Raw genomic sequence first — 19949 nt, 5'->3', positions numbered from 1 at the left:
CAGACACCCTCAGACAGCAGAAGCGAATGATTGCTTTCCACGACTGCTTCACCGTGCATCACTCCGTCCCACGCCACCAGAACCACAACAGTTGCATGGGGTGGTTACGTGACAGCGTCGTCAATGACGCGAAGAGACACTTGGAAGCGGCTGGGGTCTGCGTAAGCTGTTGTTGCATTTGTGGTCGCGAAAGTGACTAAAAGTCGTCGAATGTCAATTAGAGGACCATGCTCCCTGAAAACATGCATGCGCCGTACACGTACCAGTGGCATGGCGATATGCCCGCTAGCTTCACGGCTTGGCGTTCGGTTCCAAGACGTTACTTTCTTCAGAAGGGCGGCCAGTTTTTTGCTAATTATGAAATAGTCTGCATCAGTGTCCAATAAAGCGCATAATTCGCGACCAAAAACACCACCCATCACCTCCACCAATTGTCACGCTCTAGGAGCTCGAAGAAACGTACAATGAGATGCGACTGTCAAAATCTCAGACACGAGGAAGGACATCTCCGCCGGCACGGGTTGCTCGTCTTCGTCTTCTTTGTTCTCTCGCACAAAACTGACTCACTATTCCGTGGCACAATATATATACGCAAAAATACATGCCTGAGCACACACAAACACACATTCACAACTACAAGTTAGGACCTAAGTCAGCTTACCTAAGTTAGTTAGGTAAACTAACAAGTAACACACGTTAGCTTACCAGTTGCATATATTGAAAATGAACGCGCGCGCTCAAACACAAGAAAGCTTTGTCAGGAAAGAGGAGGAATGAAGCAGCACAAGGGAAAAGGCAGGGAGGTTAACCAGAAAGACATCCAGTTGGCTTCTCTACACTGGGGGATTATGGAAGGGGACAAGAAAGGCGAGAAAAAAAAGAGAGACTAACAGTCACTTCACTGCAGCGTGTAGAACTCCACCGCATGTCAAAGGCGTTCACATAAGCCCGTCTTTACCAGGAAACACATCAGGTTTTTCACTACCTTGTGGCCTATCGAGGGATGTGGACGTTGCTGTTGTAGCACCTACACAGAAAGAGTCTGATCATCCAGAGCCGCTTTGCATTGGCAAGTGTCTGTCTGAGGCAAATCGAGAACAGTGGCACAGCAGGTGTTCAATATTTTCATCGGTGCCGCAAACATCGCATGCCACACTGTCAGCAATTCGATTAACGTGGTATAAGCTTTCGTGAAAGCAACTCCCAGCCAAAGGCGATAGAGAAGCGAAGCTTCACGTCGCTGTGCGCCGGGTAGAGGCCGGAGTTGCAGTGAAGGGTCAAGCTCGTGCAGTCTGGTACGTCGTATGCTTGGTGTGTTTCACTCAGTCAGTGTGAGACTGCGGGCCAGTTGACGAATCTGCCTCGCCACGTCCGCTCTTGAAAGCGGAATCGGAACGCTGTTCGCTTCTTTATGTGGCGTGCGAGCAGCATGATCTGCAGAATCATTGCCGCCTATACCACAATGCCCAGGTAACCACTTCGACGATGTGATGGCCTTTTTGTATTAAAAGGTGGTGAAGTTTTACGGTTTGGTAGGTCAACTGGTCGTGGCATCCGCGTCGGAGAACTGATATCAGGCACTGTAACGCTGGTTGAGAGTCAGAAAACACCGCCCATTTACCTGGTCTTTCTTTTGAATTGATTAGTTCCAGTGCATTGCGCAGAGCCTCGAGTTCTGTCGTCGTTGACGTTGTAACTTGTGAAGTCTTAAAACAACGAGTTACCCCTTGTGATGGCATAACCACTGCTCCACCTGAACTAGACGGCGTAGTAGAGCCATCCGTGTAAATGTGCACGTTGTTACTGTAGTTTTGTTGCAGTAGGAACAGAATCAGTTGTTTCAGGGCATGTGTCGGTAAGTCCAATTTTATCCTCACTCCTGGAATCGTTAAGTGAACTCGCGGCCAGCTCAAGCTCCAAGGAGGAAGCAGTGGCTTTGATGCAGGTGCGTATGTCTCAGCAAACGATAAACGATGCTTGTAAACAATAGTGCCGTATGTCGTGCGGGGCCTTTCAGGAGCTAGGCTCGCCAGGTGGTGACAAGGGGTCCTGGCATAGTGCCTGAGGTGCTTGCGCAATGTATCGGTAATAATGTGCGTCTTTATCGAGTGATCTTGAGCGATCGCAATGGTTTCAGCCATTGAAGCACTGCGGGGGAATCCAAGGCATATCTTAAGTGCTCGGGCTTGAATGCTCCGAATTGCACGCAGGCTGGTCTTGCCGATGTTAGATATTGCAAGTAAGCTGTGTTGTAAAAACCCGATAAACAGCAGTCTGTACAGTTGTAGCATGGATGGTATGGGCACTCTCCAGTTCTTTCCTCCAAAAAGTTTGAACATGTGACATGTTGCGATCGGCCGCTTCTTCACATAGTTCACGTGTGGAGTCTACAACAGGTTTCTGTCTTCATCAGGGCACAAATAAAAAAGCATAGCACAGCGACTCACTCAGAAAAAATTTTCTGAGTGAGTACAGTGGGAATCGATGATATGCGAAGCACGAATAACAAAGCTTGATATGTCTCTTTAAAATCAGCACAACGTTACAAAGTGGAGGTAAATGATGCTGTACATGACTTCATTGTCATGATTATCATGTTTGGATGTGCCGTTTACCTTCGTCATCTATTCACGTCACGTGAAACCAAATTTAGTAAATGTAGAGCAAGTGAAACGGCCACAAGCACACTATTAGCGTGGTATGTGGTCATGTTCTTACATAAAATGCGTGTGAGGATTATCATGTTTGCACCAGTCATATATTTTGTCACCCATTGACATCACGTAACACCAAATTTGGTATATGTGGAGCTAGCAAAATGGCCACGAGCACATCATAAAGGGCCCACTATACTTCAATGAAGTGTTGACGCGCGCACACGCTGGGCACAGCGACACTACGTTAACAAAACGCGAGCACTCTATAGCCTGACGCCAAGCACGACCAACGCGACAAGCGTCCGTCGGCATGGCCCAATGGCAACCGGCGCGACATTCGCGCCGATACGTTACGCAGACAACCCTGTTTTTGTAACGGAGTAACACCCGACGCGCGGAAACGCGCATGCATCAAAGCAACGCAGTGCAGCGTGCGTGTGCATGCAGCAAAGGCCGCACACCACCATGCGGCTTAAGCTACGGCTGGCAACTGATTGGCGTGTGTGCCTTCGACCATATGGCAGGACCGGTGCCTGGTGTGGCAATGCCGTCGTGACGCCACAAAATGAACGCCGGCGAGCACGCGCATCGCGTCAAATTGAAATGTTTTGCCGCCTTGACTGTGGCGTGTTGTCATGTTCTCACATGGCACGCATCTCATGATTATCGTGTTTGCACCAGTCGCATGCCTTCGTCATCCATTGACGTCACGTAATGCCAAATTTGGCATATTTGAAGCAAGCGAAATGGCCGCGAGCGCATCGCTAGTGTGCCATGCAGTCATGTTGTTACATTACACGCATCTCAAGATTGTCATGTTTGCACCACTATCATACCTTCGTCATCCATTCACGTCCCGTAATACTAAACTTGGAATAAGAGAAGCTAGGGAAACGGATGCAATTGCATCATGAGCGTGGCATGTAGTCATGTTTTTGCAAGACGCACATCTCATGATTATCTTGTTTGCACCAGTCACATATCTTCGTCGACCATTCACGTACCATAATAACAAATTTGGTATATGTGACGCTAGCGAAAAGGCCGCGAGCGCATCATAAGCGTGGCATTTAAAAGCTCTACTTATATTTGTATGTGCTCGCTATTGAATTTTATTCTGAGTACAACTTCATGCAGATATTTAAAGAAAGTGTCTACAGTTAGCTCGCGAGAAGAACGTGGTTCAAGGGGCAAAGGTTTTTTCTATCGATGTTTTGAGTCCACTGCTTCCTGCGCATGAAACTTTTTTTTGCACCAGGGAGTATAATATAGTTTAACTCAAAGTAAAAAAAAATCACAGCATATCCAGGGAGTGAATGACGATGAGTACGGCGAATAGCTGGAGGGTTTCATCGCCAAATTGTGAACAATCCGCGAATATCGCCCACTACATCATCAAAGACGTGACATACACTGTGTGTATTTATACAAGAAATTTTATTTTTGGTAAGTGGTAGCTATCCCTCGCTTTCGTTTCTCCTTCAATACAACGGCTTTATTGTCCGTGAAATGGATCGGTCATAGGGCGTAGCGGTACGCTTGCTAAGACAAAGTAGTGGGCAGTTTGCAAAGATGGAACTATAGGTGGTCACGTAGAAACAAGGAGTCGACACAGCGGAAAAATCTATGGTTCTTTAACGCGCACCTGAATACAAGTACGCATTTATCTTTCATTTTATATTAACTACTTCTTAACAGTATTAACTTTATGGTCACGGAAGTGGTTGATCGGTGATGGGGTGTAGTGAGATGTTTGCAGGATGGCTACATACACCAACGCAGGACAGACCCCCACCCTAAGAAGCTTCACCCCTAAAAGCTCGGTCCTGCTGCTGCACCGAAACACGCAGCAGCCAGGCATTGCCACGAAAAGCGAAACTTAAAATTCAACTCGGAAGCATGTTCGGAGTGGATAGTCTGGAGGGTTCATGGCGGCCGTGGTGAAAGATTAGCACGAGAAGTATGTTTGTGCGCACTTCCGGTGACGTCAGGGTCACCTGATTAGCTAGTAGCGCTCTTCTTGCACCCAATCATTATTGCGGATAGTGGGATCGAAAAAGAGAAGGTTGACAGCGCGACGATAGTGAGACAGCGTAGATCAAGGAATGTCGTTACTTTCCAAAATTTTGGAGTTATGCCCCGGCCGATCGCTCTTGTACTTTGTCCTATGGTGCGTGCTTCCGTTGTGCTCAAATGCTCGTTCGCCATGGTCGAGAATAGTACATTCGGGCTTTCACCTGAACGATTGCGTAGTATAGTTACAGGCTGCACGAAAGTCACTTTCCTTTCTGCAGTCGCTCCGTTTGTGAAAACTGCGCACTTTCTAAACACACCAAAGTTACAACTGTTAAATCAGATGGCGTTCACCTTGAGTATACGTGTACATATACCCTTCGTGCGTCCTTTGTGTTTAAGTAGGGCGTTAGGTGTCGTACTGTGAACGTTGTTATATCGCGGTCGTTCTGTATGTATTTTATAGTGTTCTTTCGTCTTGAGCAGAGCACTGCACGTTTTGATCTCGTAGGAGTTCTTCGCATGACAGTCCAGTTCGTTGCAATCAAATTCACTACTTCGACCTTGCGAGCAAACTACGGCAATTTACTTACACAGGTTCGTCTATAAGGAATACGTTAACATTATATTAGTTACTGTTGCATAAACCACTCAAATATTTTGTGTACACACTTCGTTTTTGATAGTTGTGTAGAGTACTCCTCATGAAACAGCAGATACAATGACCGTTAAAAGAACTGAACCTCTTGCTTATAAAAGTGTAGTCGGTTAGCTTCCGTTTCGTATCTTTTACTGCATACGATCACTTCACTTAAACCACCATCATCATTGATAAGAAACTCAACCACGAGACACATCAAGAGTACTTTTTTTATATTTACATAGGCAGAACAAAACTCTCTGGCAATTTAGGCTGATATTTGATATACATAAGAAAGGTCATAAATTACCTGAGGTGAATTTTATTTTCAATTTTAATTAATTTACGAGAAATGACTCTAAATATATCTGTCAATGTCTTCGCACGTTCCTTTACATAGGTACATATGTTTTCTAATGAGCCACGCAAGAGAAGGTTCAACATAAGAACAAGTAATAATGAAGAGTCGTTGATATGGCATGTCACTAGAGCCCACATTCAGACAGTTTCGCTGTCTTAGCCATGCCTGTACCTGATGTGGTTGGCATCTTCTTTGTGAGCGCGTTTCTGATACTGACCCAACTTTAAAAGGTAAGGAGAAGAAAGGGAACGTGTACATATTAGGGAAATAAGTAAGAAGTTATGACGGTGTTACTGAAATATTTACGGTAAGGAACTAAGACAGCCAGATGCTGCTCTGGCAAATTGGATGTCAACTTTTGAAGGCATTGTCTGCAGCGGCATTCTGTGTTCAACAGCTTTTCATAGCCTCATTGTTGTCCTGTGCTTCTGTCTTGTATTTTAGCACAGATAAATTTACACCACACAAGCATAAAATGACATGGAGGGCAGGGTGATAGTTTGCGACAAAAATGGTCCAATGAGCAGAGATTTTACGCTCTGGGCGAGGTTTCAAAAAGTGAAATTATCTTTTTTCAAACCTAGAACGCATCAGTTCTTGCCCAGGAGAAGTGATGTCCCCCCATCTCGTAACGCCGGCACAAGCAAAAAACTCCTAGTTACATATTTTTTGTTTCAAAGTAACGGTTAGTAAAGGTGTTTGTTCAAGTAATGCGATAGCACTTGCAGTTGCTATATGTTCAGGAGTGCTAACTGCTCAGGAATGCACACAGTTAGTAGACAGCAAAATGTTGGCATTGCCACTGAAACTAGCCTACTCGGACCATGCTAGCTTTGGGTACGTCTGCAAGGGCTGTAATTTGTGCATTCTTGCTTCTTCGTAGAACTGCTGGCTGAAAGGCCCCCGAAGAAGAGAAAAGATGAGGGTGGAGAGTTTTCACTGCACGATTCCAGCATTGCGCCATATCAGGGAAAATTCTGTATACTAACATGGTATGTGAGAACCATGCTACAGCCATAGCATTCCTTTGCCCAGATCGTCGACGTGACCACCCGTAACAAACTCGGCCCACACCAGATCGGGGAAATTTGCTTTCGAACTCCATCTATGGTGAGAGGATACTACAAAAGGCCACGTGAATCGGCCGAGCTGTTCGACGAAGAAGGATGGTGCAAATCGGGTAAGCCTGAATGTAGAATTCCAGCGTTTTTATTATGCAATACTACTAGTTGCATGAAGCCGGGTCCAACATCATCATGCGGGTGAATTCTGTGTCTTATGGACGTCGTTAGGCAGTCCATTTATTGACGCTACTATTACGGAACACAACGCGTGGAAGCTTTGCATGCAAACATTTCGACGCCCTTCATTGAACCCTTCCGAAGACAATCACTCAGAAAACTTCACCATTATAGCTGACACGTGAGTTGTTCATGTGTTAAGCTTGAGTGTGCGTGTTCAACTTCAGGCCATGATGCGATTCTGAGCTAAGGTAACCAAAGCCCTGTATTTGGCAGGATTGCCCAAATTTCTCATACAGTGTCTCACGTCCTGCACCACCTCTGTCAGGACAGCTATATGCCTCGGATTTGTTCTGGACTGTCCAGTTACAACGCGCGTCACGCTACAGAACGTGAAGTTTGCACTAATTGCACGCACTGAACAATAGGATGGTGGCTAGGGGCGACTCCGAGGGCCTTTAACCACTTCAGATGAACTTCCCATCGATATACGTCAACCTTCACGAGTACATCATGCAGCAAAGGTTTTTTTGTTTTTGCAAGTAGTGCGATGCCAGCTGATGTAACTCAATTACGCTGCACACGAGGCCACCGCAATAAAGAGGTGATAGATTTTTATGAAAGATTTGAACAGTATTAACGGCCAACTGATTGGCTAACTCCCAGTAGTAGATACAAGCCACTTGCGAAGGATAAAACAAGCAAGCGAACCAATTTCGCTGGCTTTGTGTTTGTGTCTCCCACCACTGTCCCGAATGTCATCAATGATGACTTGCTAACGCTATATATAGTTCGTACGTTTGCGGTAGCACATGCGATGAAAGGCACGTTAACGAAGCCTTGGTCATCGACACTTATATGTACTGCCCCATCACGTCATGTCTCACATTCGTAGAGTGGTTTTGGGCCGTAAGCTCTTATTTGAAGCATATGAAGGTGCTAAGCACATTCAAAAGCTGGCGGGTAGCGACAGGTTATGCTTAGTTACCTAGCAGTACTCGGAATGATAAAATGAAACGATGAATGCCTCTAAGCTGGGCAAACGCTGGAGTTATTCACCAGAAGTCAAAATAGTGTTATTATACTTACATAACGTAGCATTCAGCACTGCGCCACTTTCACAGACAAGAAGACGGAACGTGTTACACCACTCTTTCAGCAAAAAATTCACCTCCTCTGAGCAGTGGTACTCACAACCTTTACCGCTTATTGATTTCGAATGCTTAAGCAATTCGTATCACTAGGTGACTTCTATGGAGCTTTTATTGCAGAGAGGAGGATTTCCTCCTTTCTGGGCTGTTGAACGAGAGTACAAAAGCTGACGTCAAAGCCTAGCAGAGCAATCTTTGGGGAGACGCGTGAACTAACAACCACCTAAAGAGAACTATGGCGGCAACCAGGGAGCCTTGAGTGAAAAGGTGTTTAACACGAAAGTAGAACTGTTTTACTAAAAAGAGGCAGGCAGTAGCAATGTACCACTAGTTGTTTGTATGTGGGGTGTTGGTGGTAAATGGTTCACCTAAGGAGTGCAACAGAGCCACGGTGGGCCTCTATTGCTCTTTCACACTCGTTGTGTCTTTTCTTTTGTTCATTGTTTCTCTTGTTTCCCTTTTTTTTCACACCTCCTTTTCGCATAGCTATTTCTTTTTCTTGCTTCTTTGTATTTTTTTCGATTTCTTCCTCTCTCTTCCTCTCTGCCTCTTTGTATTTCTCGCTTTCTTCCCCTTCCGTCTTAGTGGTTGTGTTGTTCTCTTTTCCGTGCATTTCTTTCTCTTGCGTCTTTCTCGGTCTTTTTACCATTTTGCTTCTGTTTCTTCTTTTTTTCTATTTCCCCTCGCCTCCCTCTATTTTCTCTTTGTTTTTAATCTGTGTTTTTCTTTTTCTCTCTTTCACGTGCTTCAAAGACTTGTCTTTCGCTAAACACAGATTTCATTTAATGCTCGTAACTGCTGTAGTCTATAGAGAGGTTTACCAAATTCCATCAGCGTGTAGCATTGCTAATGTTGATGTAGTAAGAACTGAGATCAGGGCAGAAGTACGAATTATTTATGGTTTATTGTACCTTGCCAACCACTTCCACATCCTGCACGATGACTGGGTGTGCACTCATTTTAAAGTCTATTTCGTCCTTATTTTCGCCATTAGGGCTCCTTCATGTCCACTTGCAGTTTTCTCGTTTTCGGTAGAAGGTATTCAAAATCCGTACCTTGCCAATCAAATTGGCAAGGTACGATGCAGTGACCATAGAATGGTACGGCCTCGAATTCGCCTAGACTTGAAGAAGGAACAACAGAAACTGATACGCCAGAAGCCAATCCTTGAGCTAGCACTGAGAGCGAAAGTACAGGAATTCAGAGTGTCGCTGCAGAACAGGTACTCGGCTCTTAGTGAGGAAACCAACCTTAGCGAGGATACAATGAATGATAATCTGACGAGTACTATTACGGAGTGTGCAGTGGATGTTAAAGGCAGGGTAGTTAGACAGAACACTGGCAAGCTTTCCCAGGAAACGAAGAACCTAATTAAGAAGCGTCAAATCATGAAAGTGTCAAGTACAACAGACAAAATAGAACTGGCAGAGTTTTCGAAGTTGATTATTAGACGTAACGTATGCGATGTAAGAAGGTATAACATGGAGAGAATTGAACAGGCTCTGAAAAACGGAGGAAGCGTGAAAGCAGTGAAGAGGAAACTTGGAATAGTCAAAATTCGGATGTATGCACTAAGGGACAAAGAAGGCAAAATAACTACCAATGTGGATAGAATAGTTAAAATAGCGGAGGAGTTTTACAGAGATTTGTACAGTAGCCGAAACAACCACGACCTTAATACTATAGGAACTAGCAGTAACCCAGATGACACCCCACCAGTAATGATAGGAGAAGTCAAAAAAGCTTTGGAGAGCATGCAAAGAGGCAAAGCTGCTGGTGAGGATCAGGTAAAATCAGATCTGCTGAAAGATGGAGGAGAGATTGTGTTAGAAAAACTAGCCACCCTGTTTACGAGGTGTCTCCTGACGGGAAGAGTACCAGAGTCTTGGAAGAACGCTAACATCATCTTAATACACAAGAAAGGAGATGACGAGGACTTGAAGAATTACAGGCGATCAGCTTGCTCTCTGTAGTATACAAGCTATTTACAAAGGTAATTGCTAACAGAGTAAAGAACACATTAGAATTTAATCAACCAAAGGAACAAGCAGGATTTCGAACAGGCTACTCAGCAATTGACCACATTCATACTATCAATCAGGTAATAGAGAAATGCTCAGAGTATAACCAACCACTATACCTAGCCTTCATAGATTACGAGAAGGCGTTTGATTCCGCAGAAATATCAGCTGTCATGCAGACACTGCGGAATCAGGGTGTAGATGAAGTATATATAAACATCCTGGAAGAAATCTACAGGGGATCAACTGCTACCGTAGTGCTTCATAAGGAAAGCAACAGAATACCAATAAAGAAGGGTGTAAGGCAGGGGGACACAATCTCCCCAATGCTGTTTACCGCGTGCTTACAGGAGGTTTTGAGAAGCCTAGAATGGGAACAGTTGGGGATAAGAGTTAATAGAGAATACCTTAGTAACCTGCGCCTCACCGATGACATTGCATTGCTGAGTAACTCAGGGGAGAAATTGCAACTCATGATTATGAAGATAGACAGGGAGAGCAGAAAGGTGGGTCTTAAAATTAATCTGCAGAAAACAAAAGTAATGTGCAACAACCTCGGAAAGGAGCAGCGCTTCGAGATAGGCAATAGTGCACTTGAAGTTGTAAAAAACTATGTCTACTTAGGGCAGGTAATAACCGCAGAGCCGAACCACGAGATTGAGGTAACTAGAAGAATAAAAATGGGGTGGAGCACATTCGGCAAGCACTCCCAAATTATGACAGGTAGATTGCCACTATCCCTCAAGAGGAAGGTATATAACAGCTGTATCTTGCCGGTACTTAGCTACGGAGCAGAAACCTGGAGACTTACAAAGAGGGTACAGCTTAAATTGAGGACGATGCAGCGAGCAATGGAAAGAAAAATGGTAGGTGTAACCTTGAAAGACAAAAAGAGAGCAGAGTGGATCAGGGGACAAACGGGGGTTAAGGATATCATAGTTGAAATAAAGAAGAGGAAATGGACATGGGCTGGGCATGTAGCGCGTAGACAGGATAACCGCTGGTCATTAAGGGTAACTAACTGGATTCCCAGAGAAGGGAAGCGGGTTAAGGGGAGACAGAAGGTTAGGTGGGCAGATGAGATTAAGAAGTTTGCGGGTATAAATTGGCAGCAGCAAGCACAGGACCGGGTTAACTGGCGGAACATGGAAGAGGCCTTTGTCCTGCAGTGGACGTAGTCAGGCTGATGATGATGATGATGGTTTATTGTCGCGCTCTTATATTGACAAAATACGTGATAGCAGTTCTATTGTGGTAATGCAGGCAGCGTAGAGAGCGCATGCCAAGTACATCCTCTGCGGGGTAAGGGTTGAGAATGAAAATTCAGGTTATTTGATTGAAGGCCGCGTTGTAACGAAGCCGCTGCGGTGTTAGCGTGGTGCGACCCTATCTTCTTGGGACCAGTGCCAGCCTGGGAGAAGATGGATTGTAGTTTTATGTAGCTGGTACCAAAAAAATTGGCGGGCGCTAAACGATTGTTTGGTGTAGAGTGGTACTTTGTAGCGATAATGCACTACTTGTTGCAGGTGCGCCACAGTCAGCAGACATTTTCTCAGAGGGATCCCAATCATAATCACTCACGTTTGGTGTCCACTGTTGAAGAGTCTGAAAGAGATGCCGTGTGTTACGTATAAAAACCCTGACCATCTTCCGTTTCCTCACTACAAGATTTTGGATACGTTCATGCCAAAGCAATACCTCTCGGAGTCCAACCTTAGAAGTCATCTCCTTGAGGTTGCAACCACGAACTGCAGTTCACCAGCAGATAGCTACGCAGCCGGGCCTAGTACGAGCCCATGCTCAAGATGCCCTCCAACTCTTCCTCAGCGACCGACGCCAAAACGATGCCAGTGGCTGAGAGGTCCCCAGTCACATTCCTCGGGAAAGCTTCCCCCATGCTCGTCATCGCTTGGACAATGGGGGTCACCGGCACCCGTCGTACTGAATGTCTTAACAGTGCACCCGAATGTTTCCACGGATGCCGCGAATACGATGGGTGCCTTATCACTACACGATCCAGGTGTATTTAGAGATCCTGTCTAGACGAGCTTTGACCAGGTGGACCCATATGCGTGGCCGCCACGGAACGTATGGGAAGGCGAGCAAGTGGACGTTTGTTGATAGCAAAGTCTTCTAAAGAAAGCGTTCGAAAGATAATTTCGACGTGCCTGGGACTGCTGTGGTCAGTGTCATTGAGGCTTTACGGTGGAGCCTGAGTCCTCTGCTGGTGATGTGAATTCTGAGTGCTATGGCTCCAATGTTTGCAACACTTTGTCGAGGACCACCACTACGAACATCTCGGGGAGCACACCAGAGGTACCGCTAGGCCATGGGGTGCATCGATAGTCAGCACAGGTGCTCATCGCCACTTCTTGAGTGACAGGTGGGAGATCCCACTGCCGCAGCTCAATCCTGCACGAATGGCGCGAGAAAGTCAACCCGTTGCGATATTCAACAGTTGCGAATACGCAGTGAATTCTCCTGTTTTTACAGCTACGGCGGAACAGACGTCCACTAGACCTGCGGTGATCAGGAAACAGTCGGGTACACCCACCAGGTAAGTTGGCATGTTTTTATAAGACGCCACGTTGTGCAAAAGGCCGAGCGCAGCAACAGAGTGAACTCCAACCTCCGGAAAACACAAAGGAAGACCTTCACGTGAGGCGAAGTGTGGCCGAGACCAACCATCGCGATTCAGCCAGTACCGGCCAACAGAAGCATTGACGGTCTCTCCGCACGATTTGCAGTCATGGCCGAGTGTCGCGACCAAGAAAGACGCTAGGGCTCGGGCGCGGGCAGCAAAAGTGAAGTAGACGAGAAAGAAGTCAGAGAATAGAACAGCCGGCTCGCACCAATGGCGCCATTTCGCACACTTAAAATCAGGCAAAATTTATCAGAACCTGCACTGACGGATTCTCTGGAGTACAACCACTTGTTATTTCCCTGGCGCAGTGAACTGTCTAATTCATGGATGATGAAAGTTGTCATCACCAAATTTCGTTGCCGCGTTACCTCCCTGAATTTTTACTTGCATAGAACATGTTTATTGAATTCCCCATGTGCATTTACTGTAATCAAAAGGAAACGATCAGTCATTTTTATTACATTGTTGCCAATTTGATTTATTTAGGCAAAGCATACTAGCACCACCTCTTCACAAACTGGGCTTGTAATTATCACAACCTGACCTTCTTTCACGTGGAGCCTCTGCACTGAATTCCAGCCACAGGGATATTTTATTCGCCGTTCAGGAATACATCATTGCGACTAAACGATTTTCTTCCTAAATAATGGTCTCACTATTTTTTCGTTATTTTTTCTGCAAAGTTGCAATTGGCACTTCAAATCAGAATGGATCAACAAAAGTTTTTTTAGGAATGACGCAATGCGGAAAGTATCGGGCCAATTCACCTTATAATCGGGATATCCCATCCTTCGGGTACGAGCGATTTGAAGTGAATAACAACAACAACAACATGGGTGCTGCTTCTGTCTCGTTTATTCCTTACACTACGTTCGGCACCTCATGCTTTTGCATTACTGCATGTTCTCGTTTATCCACGCTCACATGCTTTCTAATAAATTAGAAGCCGGATCATGTATAAGTTCTGTATAAATGCTGAGCAGTGACAACATTGATTTTAACCACATGCATTCAGAGTTCCCGCCTCCGTTCAACTCTGTGGGCTACTGGCCAGTCAGTCAAACTCAACGTAGCGTGCAGGCACTTTAACACGATGCCAATAGTCTTGGGGCATTGCCAATAAAAATTTTACAAATGGCCACTCCAGGGGGACAACACAGACGCAGTAATTTGAACGTTGATTACCAAAAAGAACAAAACCGATACAAACATCCGCAGGACGAACTTTACGGGATGGAGCATGTAACGAGTGCTGAATGGGCCTATATTCTCGACCTGCAGCCATTCGCCCTGTTTTTTTCTTGAATAACTATTAATACCATTTACGACAGTACTCAGCATCACGCGTAAATTTTTTTTAAGGTGGAGCTCTTATGTACCCGCTCAAGCGTTGAGCGCCGTCTTTTGGTGATTCTCGTTTAAGCCGCCTGGCTCTTCAATGTCTTGGACATCAGGGTGCTGTCGGGAAGGCGATGAAACCTTGGAGTTGGTGTTTGGTTCACGACACGGGATGTAATAGTTTTCACCTTGTTGATTGCGTTTTCACTTGTACATTGCAGTGTTATTTGTGGCTGGGGCTTGATTTACGGCTTTCCAAGAGTATCTGGAAATTCAAAGAACCAAGGCTTCCATCAGATGTTTGGACAATATTTCAACTGCCCAACATTGCAGCACTGACTGAAGGTATTGAAGGAAAGAGCTTATGCGCAAGAAATTAAAAGTCAGCACGTAGAATCATGATAAGTCGCAGGGCCAGAAAGATATTGACGGATGAAATGAATGACGAGTTAACGATCGCACTTACACAACAGTGGCCATAGTTGTTCGTTATTTGTCATCCGATCACCGGCGAAAAGCACCATAATTTTGTACGTATTTGACCAAACAATCCAGCGTTACTGCAGTTTACTCGCTTCCGGGGTGTAGTTCTGAGCATCATCTCGAACAATCGCAAAGCGCTTCGAACATCGCGAGCGGCCTGTGCTGAACTCTGCTAACAGCTGTTGGGCAGGACATCAAAACAAATAAAAAATATATAAGGGTGGGGACAATTTGCTCTTCAAGTGAATTCGCTAGTTGTTTTTATAAATACAAATTCACCGATGATGACGATACTGCCTAATGCAAATTATAAGCGAAGCTTCTTCTTAGGAAATGCCAATGTTGTTCGAACTTTAGTGTGTATGTTGTTGTGTCATGTTGTTGTAAAATTCACTACATACGGCCTTAGAAACTGCCAGCGTTCAGGTGCTACACTTACCACTTTATGCACTGCAGACTTTGCGATCCAAGCATAAAACCGACAGCGCTGGAATGCTACGCACACCACTCTGTGCAATAGGGGTGTCGCGATGAAAGTGAAATGGCGACAGTTCCGTTACGAGAAGCCAAGTCAGCCACAGCGCACATTCCAGCCCTGCATACGCCCAAGCTGTGACCGAGGGACCAGCAAATGTGACAGAAAAATACAAAGAGGTCAGAGTGCAGTGGCTAGCGACATCGACAAATTTCACTTTTGTTCCCTTTCATCCTAGTTTGGTCTCTCGTATGTGCCACGAACGTTAGACAACTGCAATGCCGTTCACAGCAGGGAAGACCACGTAAAAGCAATGCCCTGTTATTTCTTTCTAGCCCTTTCTTATACTAATGGGCAAAAGGCTCTTGGGGTTGAAAACGCACCGAGGTGCAGACATGGCATGTTCCAAGAAAACAAGTTTGAACCTGGTGACCCCCTACAGACGTCATTGTAACAAGACCTTGATCATCATCATCATGATAGCTATCAGCCCTACTACACCCACTGAGAGGCAAAGGCACTTCCCATGTTCTTGATATCAACCTAGCGCTGTGCTTGGTGCTGCATCGTCATAGCACCAAACTAATTCAATTTTTCTTGCCTTATAAAGTTGTCGCATCTTCGTGCATTCGCATTCTGTTAGAATCTAGTCAGTTGACCTTAATTTCGAGCGGTTTTTCTGTCTACGTGCTCCATGACCTGGTCATGTTCATTTTCTTCTTGGTATCAACAATCATGCCCAGAAAACCTGTTTGTTCTATTACTAAGCTTGATTTCTTCCTGTCACTTATAGTTATGCCAAGTACTTTCATTTGTTTGACTTACTGCGTAGTCCTCAATTTAAGTTGAACCTTATAGGTTAGCCTCCATGCTTCTACGTTGTAGGTGTAATATTCGTTTGAGGCAAGTATACATCGCGATATAAAGAATAAACAAAAATGCAGGTGTTATATACCTTTTTTTCGTGAAGTACTAGTAAAGTATATTTATGATTTCAGTATTCTTGACAAGTATACCTCACCCCACCCTTTCTTTATTTTATTTATTTATTTATTCATTTTATTGATACTGTAAGCCTTAAAAGGCTCATACAGGAGTGCGAAGAAATTACAGATTGTCATCTTCACAATAAACAAAAAAATGAACACGGGAAAAGATAAGAATGAACAGTACAGACTACTCTAAACAATTACAAACTACAACTGTACATCTAGTCGAAGAACCAAGAAATAAAACAGAATAAAAACACCACAAGCTAAAAGGAAAGAGTGCATATTAGACACAGATCTGAGAATTGAAACATCGAGTGGCATACAAATCAAAACGTACATTCAATGAAAAGTTGCGCCATTATTCTACAACGCTGCAACTTACTGATCCAAAAACTTTTCAAGATTGGCAGTGAATGATTTGAGAGATTCTGAGGACACTATATCACGTGGCAGGTTATTCCATATTTCTATTACTGATGGAAAGTAGGAATACTTAAATGAATTGCAACGGGAGATGAAAGGCCTGATACTCTTGTCGTGGTTTGTTCTGGCGGAGCGCTGATATGGTGGTTTCAAGTACTCGTGTTTGTTGATGTTAATGTTATCATAATAAAGCAGTTTTTCAGTTATTACAGTCTGAGGGTTTAGCTGCGTGGTTATTACCTGTCCTAAGTAGACATACATTTTTTGCAAATTCCAGCGCCTTCTAATATATCGCAAGGTGCCGTTGTCTGCCGAAACTGTTGATTCTTATTTAGCATCAATACTATTATTTTTCAAACCTATTGTACTGCATTCCATGGCTAGTTCACTAATCATGAGCCTATTCATCCCCTGAGTCAAGGCAACGTCAGCACTAAAACTTCATCATCGAATCGCAGCATACTCAGGTACTGCCCACTATTTTTTCTTAACTTCTCAATCCAGCGCCTTGAAAATCTCCTCCAAGTATTTGCTAAATATTCCTAGGGAGATCATGCCTCCCTACACCGCACCCTTTATTTGTATTCAGTAGCAATCTTTATAGAGCACCTTAGTGAGTGTGCATCCTCTGTAGATTATTTGCAGTATGGTTCTATACGTCTTTCGATTCCGTGATTCCGCCATGCGCATGCTTATTACTCAAAATACTTGCGCGTAGTTCAATAACTCTAAATAACGTTATTTTTTTCATTCTTCAGGTGACGCTGGGTACTACGACGAGGATGGTCGCTTATATTTCTCTGAACGCATCAAGCAAATGATCAAGTGCATGGACAATCAAGTTGTTCCATCTGAGCTTGAAGAACTGTTGCTTCGCATGCACCCCACTCTGATAGCCGAGGTTTCTGTGGTAGGGCTGAAGCACTCGGAATACGGTGAAGCTCCAGCAGCGGCCATTGTTCTCACAGAAGAAGGCAAGAAGCAAGACCTCACTACTTTCGTCAACGACGTGAAGGCCACCATTTCAAGTAAGTCACTTAGAGTGACCATATGTTGCTCCTTTCTTTCTTTTATGTAGGGGCTATGTTCTCTTCGCAAGCCCCTCAGTCAACTTGAACTTTCATTCGAAGAAGAATCCCCATGCTTTTATGTGTTCTCATTTGAAGTTCTCGAATATTTTTGCCTTTAGACTTTGCTTTTCATAGAAACAAGCTCCACAGCACACGTAGTTCGATTAGCACGAAAGAGTGGCTCAGTCATTATTTCAGTGTTGTCGAATTCAGCGAAACTTCAAGCGCATGTTTCCAACGCTACCGTAATTACGAGTGTGATGTCACACAAATTAGGTGGACTATTTCTCCTGAACAATTGTTTTAGTGATTCGTGGCCGAGTTTGAAGTGGTGCCTTTCATTGCCACTCCTAATGCTACATTCGATTGGCTTGACCACAGTGGGTGGCCGCAGCAGCTGTATTTTGGTTGAGGTGAAATGGTAGAGTCGCATGCTCTGTACCTTGTTAGTAGACGTGAAAGAACGCCAGTTTGTCGACACTTTCGAAGCCCTCCACTACAGCGTCTCTCGTAATCATATCGTTGTTTTCGGACGTTAAGCCCCAAACAATAATTTTGCATTCTAATGACATGAACGCAACCACGCAAGCGTGACAAGTGCCTTTTCGCCATTTTGCAGTTCTTCTATCACAGTGTATTAAGCGAGTATTACATTTTCATGCAGACTTCCACTCAAGTTATTCGTCTTTAGCAGCGTTCACCATGTTTCAGTTTTATTGCGCGAGCATTCTCTGAAGTCACAACGTAGCTACTGAAAGCCACATCCGCTGTGGCTGAAACATATTGCCACAAAGCCAAAACAAAACAAAATATCCAGACTCAAGCCCCTGTCTCCAACGACCTGGTCTTCGAAGGCCACCATAAAATTCCGTGAGGCAGTGGTCCGAACGTGGTCAATGATGGCGTTGTGGCGGGTCTTGTACACGGCACTGCATGACATGCAGAGACATATAACGTGGGGGGGGGGTTCACTCATACTTACAAGCATGGCATCTCTGGTCACGGTCCGGTGCGCCCCACATGCAGGCGCAATTGAGCGGGAGCAAGTTGCGCCGCGCCCGATGTACGAACCGCCAGTCTGCGAAGGAGGTGTGGGCGCCCGTCCACATGAAGTGCTAACTGTCGCGGTCCACCGCCATGTAGGCCAGCACCTACCCCTGGTTGAGGAGGTCATGGAGGGTGCGCTGTCTGTTCGTCGGCCAATGCCTCTCGAAGAGATCTCAGGACGCGGCAGCAGTGCTGGGGCGTAATGGCTTTGCGCCACATGTTGTACGCTAGCCGCCAGGGTACAGGTTCCAGGCGACGTAGGAGCGACGAGAGGCCTTCCAGGTCCGGGTCCACACGGGCTGCAGTTTGGTGGCAGGGGCCCTGGCACTGTCAGGTAGCGATCCCCAGAGGTAGGGCTCCAGCTTGAGACAGGTGACCTCTCAGCCGAGGCGGATGGTGACGAAGGAGTAAGTGTCCTCGAAGGCCATCTCCGGGAGCTCGGCGTCAAAGGACGTGAGAAGCATAGACGTGAGTCTATGCGACAGAAGTCACTGATCTCTGCCACGACAGGCAGCCCGATAGCTCCACCCTGTGCTGATCCGTATGTGTATGATGTCGTGGCATTGCTGGGCAGGTACAATGTACGCTTCAGCAGCGGCAGGACGGCGTCATCGAGATGGTGCCAGTCGGTCTTCGCGAGGACACCGCACCTCATCGGAAAGTTGAGCGCTGGGTACACAAAGGTCCGGTGCGCGTCCCGACGCTGCCACGGCTCCAACATCAATGAAAGGATCGCCCGTACTTGGGCGATGGTGGTGTCGATGACGGAGGTGGAGTCGGTCGAGATCCTGTAGCCGACCGGGCGCCCCAGGGACCGCTGCAACTCGAGGTCTTGAAAAGTGGCGATGAGGACACCCGCAACCCTGAACTCTGTTAGCCTCATGCACACGGGAGTGGCTCCGACCATGTGGACGAATGCGCACATGGCCGAGTTGAGTGACAGGCCGAGCGAAGCGGCGATAGTCTCTATCCGGTCTATTCATCGTTGAAACCAATGGGGCATCGAGGTGAGCGGCGTCAAGCTATTCGCATAGGCCAGGATCTTGAGACTGGTGTGAGAACCCTGGATGGCATTGATGTTCGGGTTGACCACGATTTTAAAGAACAGGCTGCTAAGTGGCACGCAGCCCTGTATTGAACAGTACTGATTCTCTCGAGCCCTCTGCAGCCCGGGTGCATGTGTGGTTGTCCGCGTACATATATCTGATGAGGTCGGTGAAGACAGGACCGGCACCAGCACCCCGAAGTTTGTTGAATAACACCTTATGCGGGACGGAGCCGTGGGCGTTGGTAAAGTCTAACAACGCCGCACGAAAATCAGGGCCGCCCGATCTGGCGATATCGGAACGCCGCTGTAATATGTAGTTTATGTCGAGCACTCCGTCATGTGGCA

The 19949-nt window shown here is 45.7% G+C and overlaps 1 protein-coding gene and 1 long non-coding RNA gene across 2 annotated transcripts in view; one reads left to right on the top strand and one right to left on the bottom strand.

The window, feature by feature from the left end:
* Nucleotides 1-19949, top strand: part of LOC119174144 (uncharacterized) — an 86874-nt gene that overhangs the window by 62734 nt on the left and 4191 nt on the right. Inside the window, exons 8-9 of the mRNA XM_037424965.2 lie at nt 6707-6851; nt 17198-17467. Coding sequence (XP_037280862.2) covers nt 6707-6851; nt 17198-17467 — 415 coding nt within the window. The remainder of the gene's footprint in view (nt 1-6706; nt 6852-17197; nt 17468-19949) is intronic.
* The window catches only part of LOC142817982 (uncharacterized), a 106201-nt gene continuing 99519 nt past the window's right edge, over nt 13268-19949 (bottom strand). The window contains exons 2-3 of the long non-coding RNA XR_012895459.1: nt 14989-15159; nt 13268-14331 (exon numbers count right to left, since the gene is read on the bottom strand). This is a non-coding gene — a long non-coding RNA (uncharacterized LOC142817982). The remainder of the gene's footprint in view (nt 14332-14988; nt 15160-19949) is intronic.

The sequence above is a fragment of the Rhipicephalus microplus genome, chromosome 5 (assembly GCF_043290135.1).
Source record: "Rhipicephalus microplus isolate Deutch F79 chromosome 5, USDA_Rmic, whole genome shotgun sequence".
NCBI classification, from domain to species: domain Eukaryota; kingdom Metazoa; phylum Arthropoda; class Arachnida; order Ixodida; family Ixodidae; genus Rhipicephalus; species Rhipicephalus microplus.
This window is presented reverse-complemented; position numbering and strand designations above follow the sequence as displayed.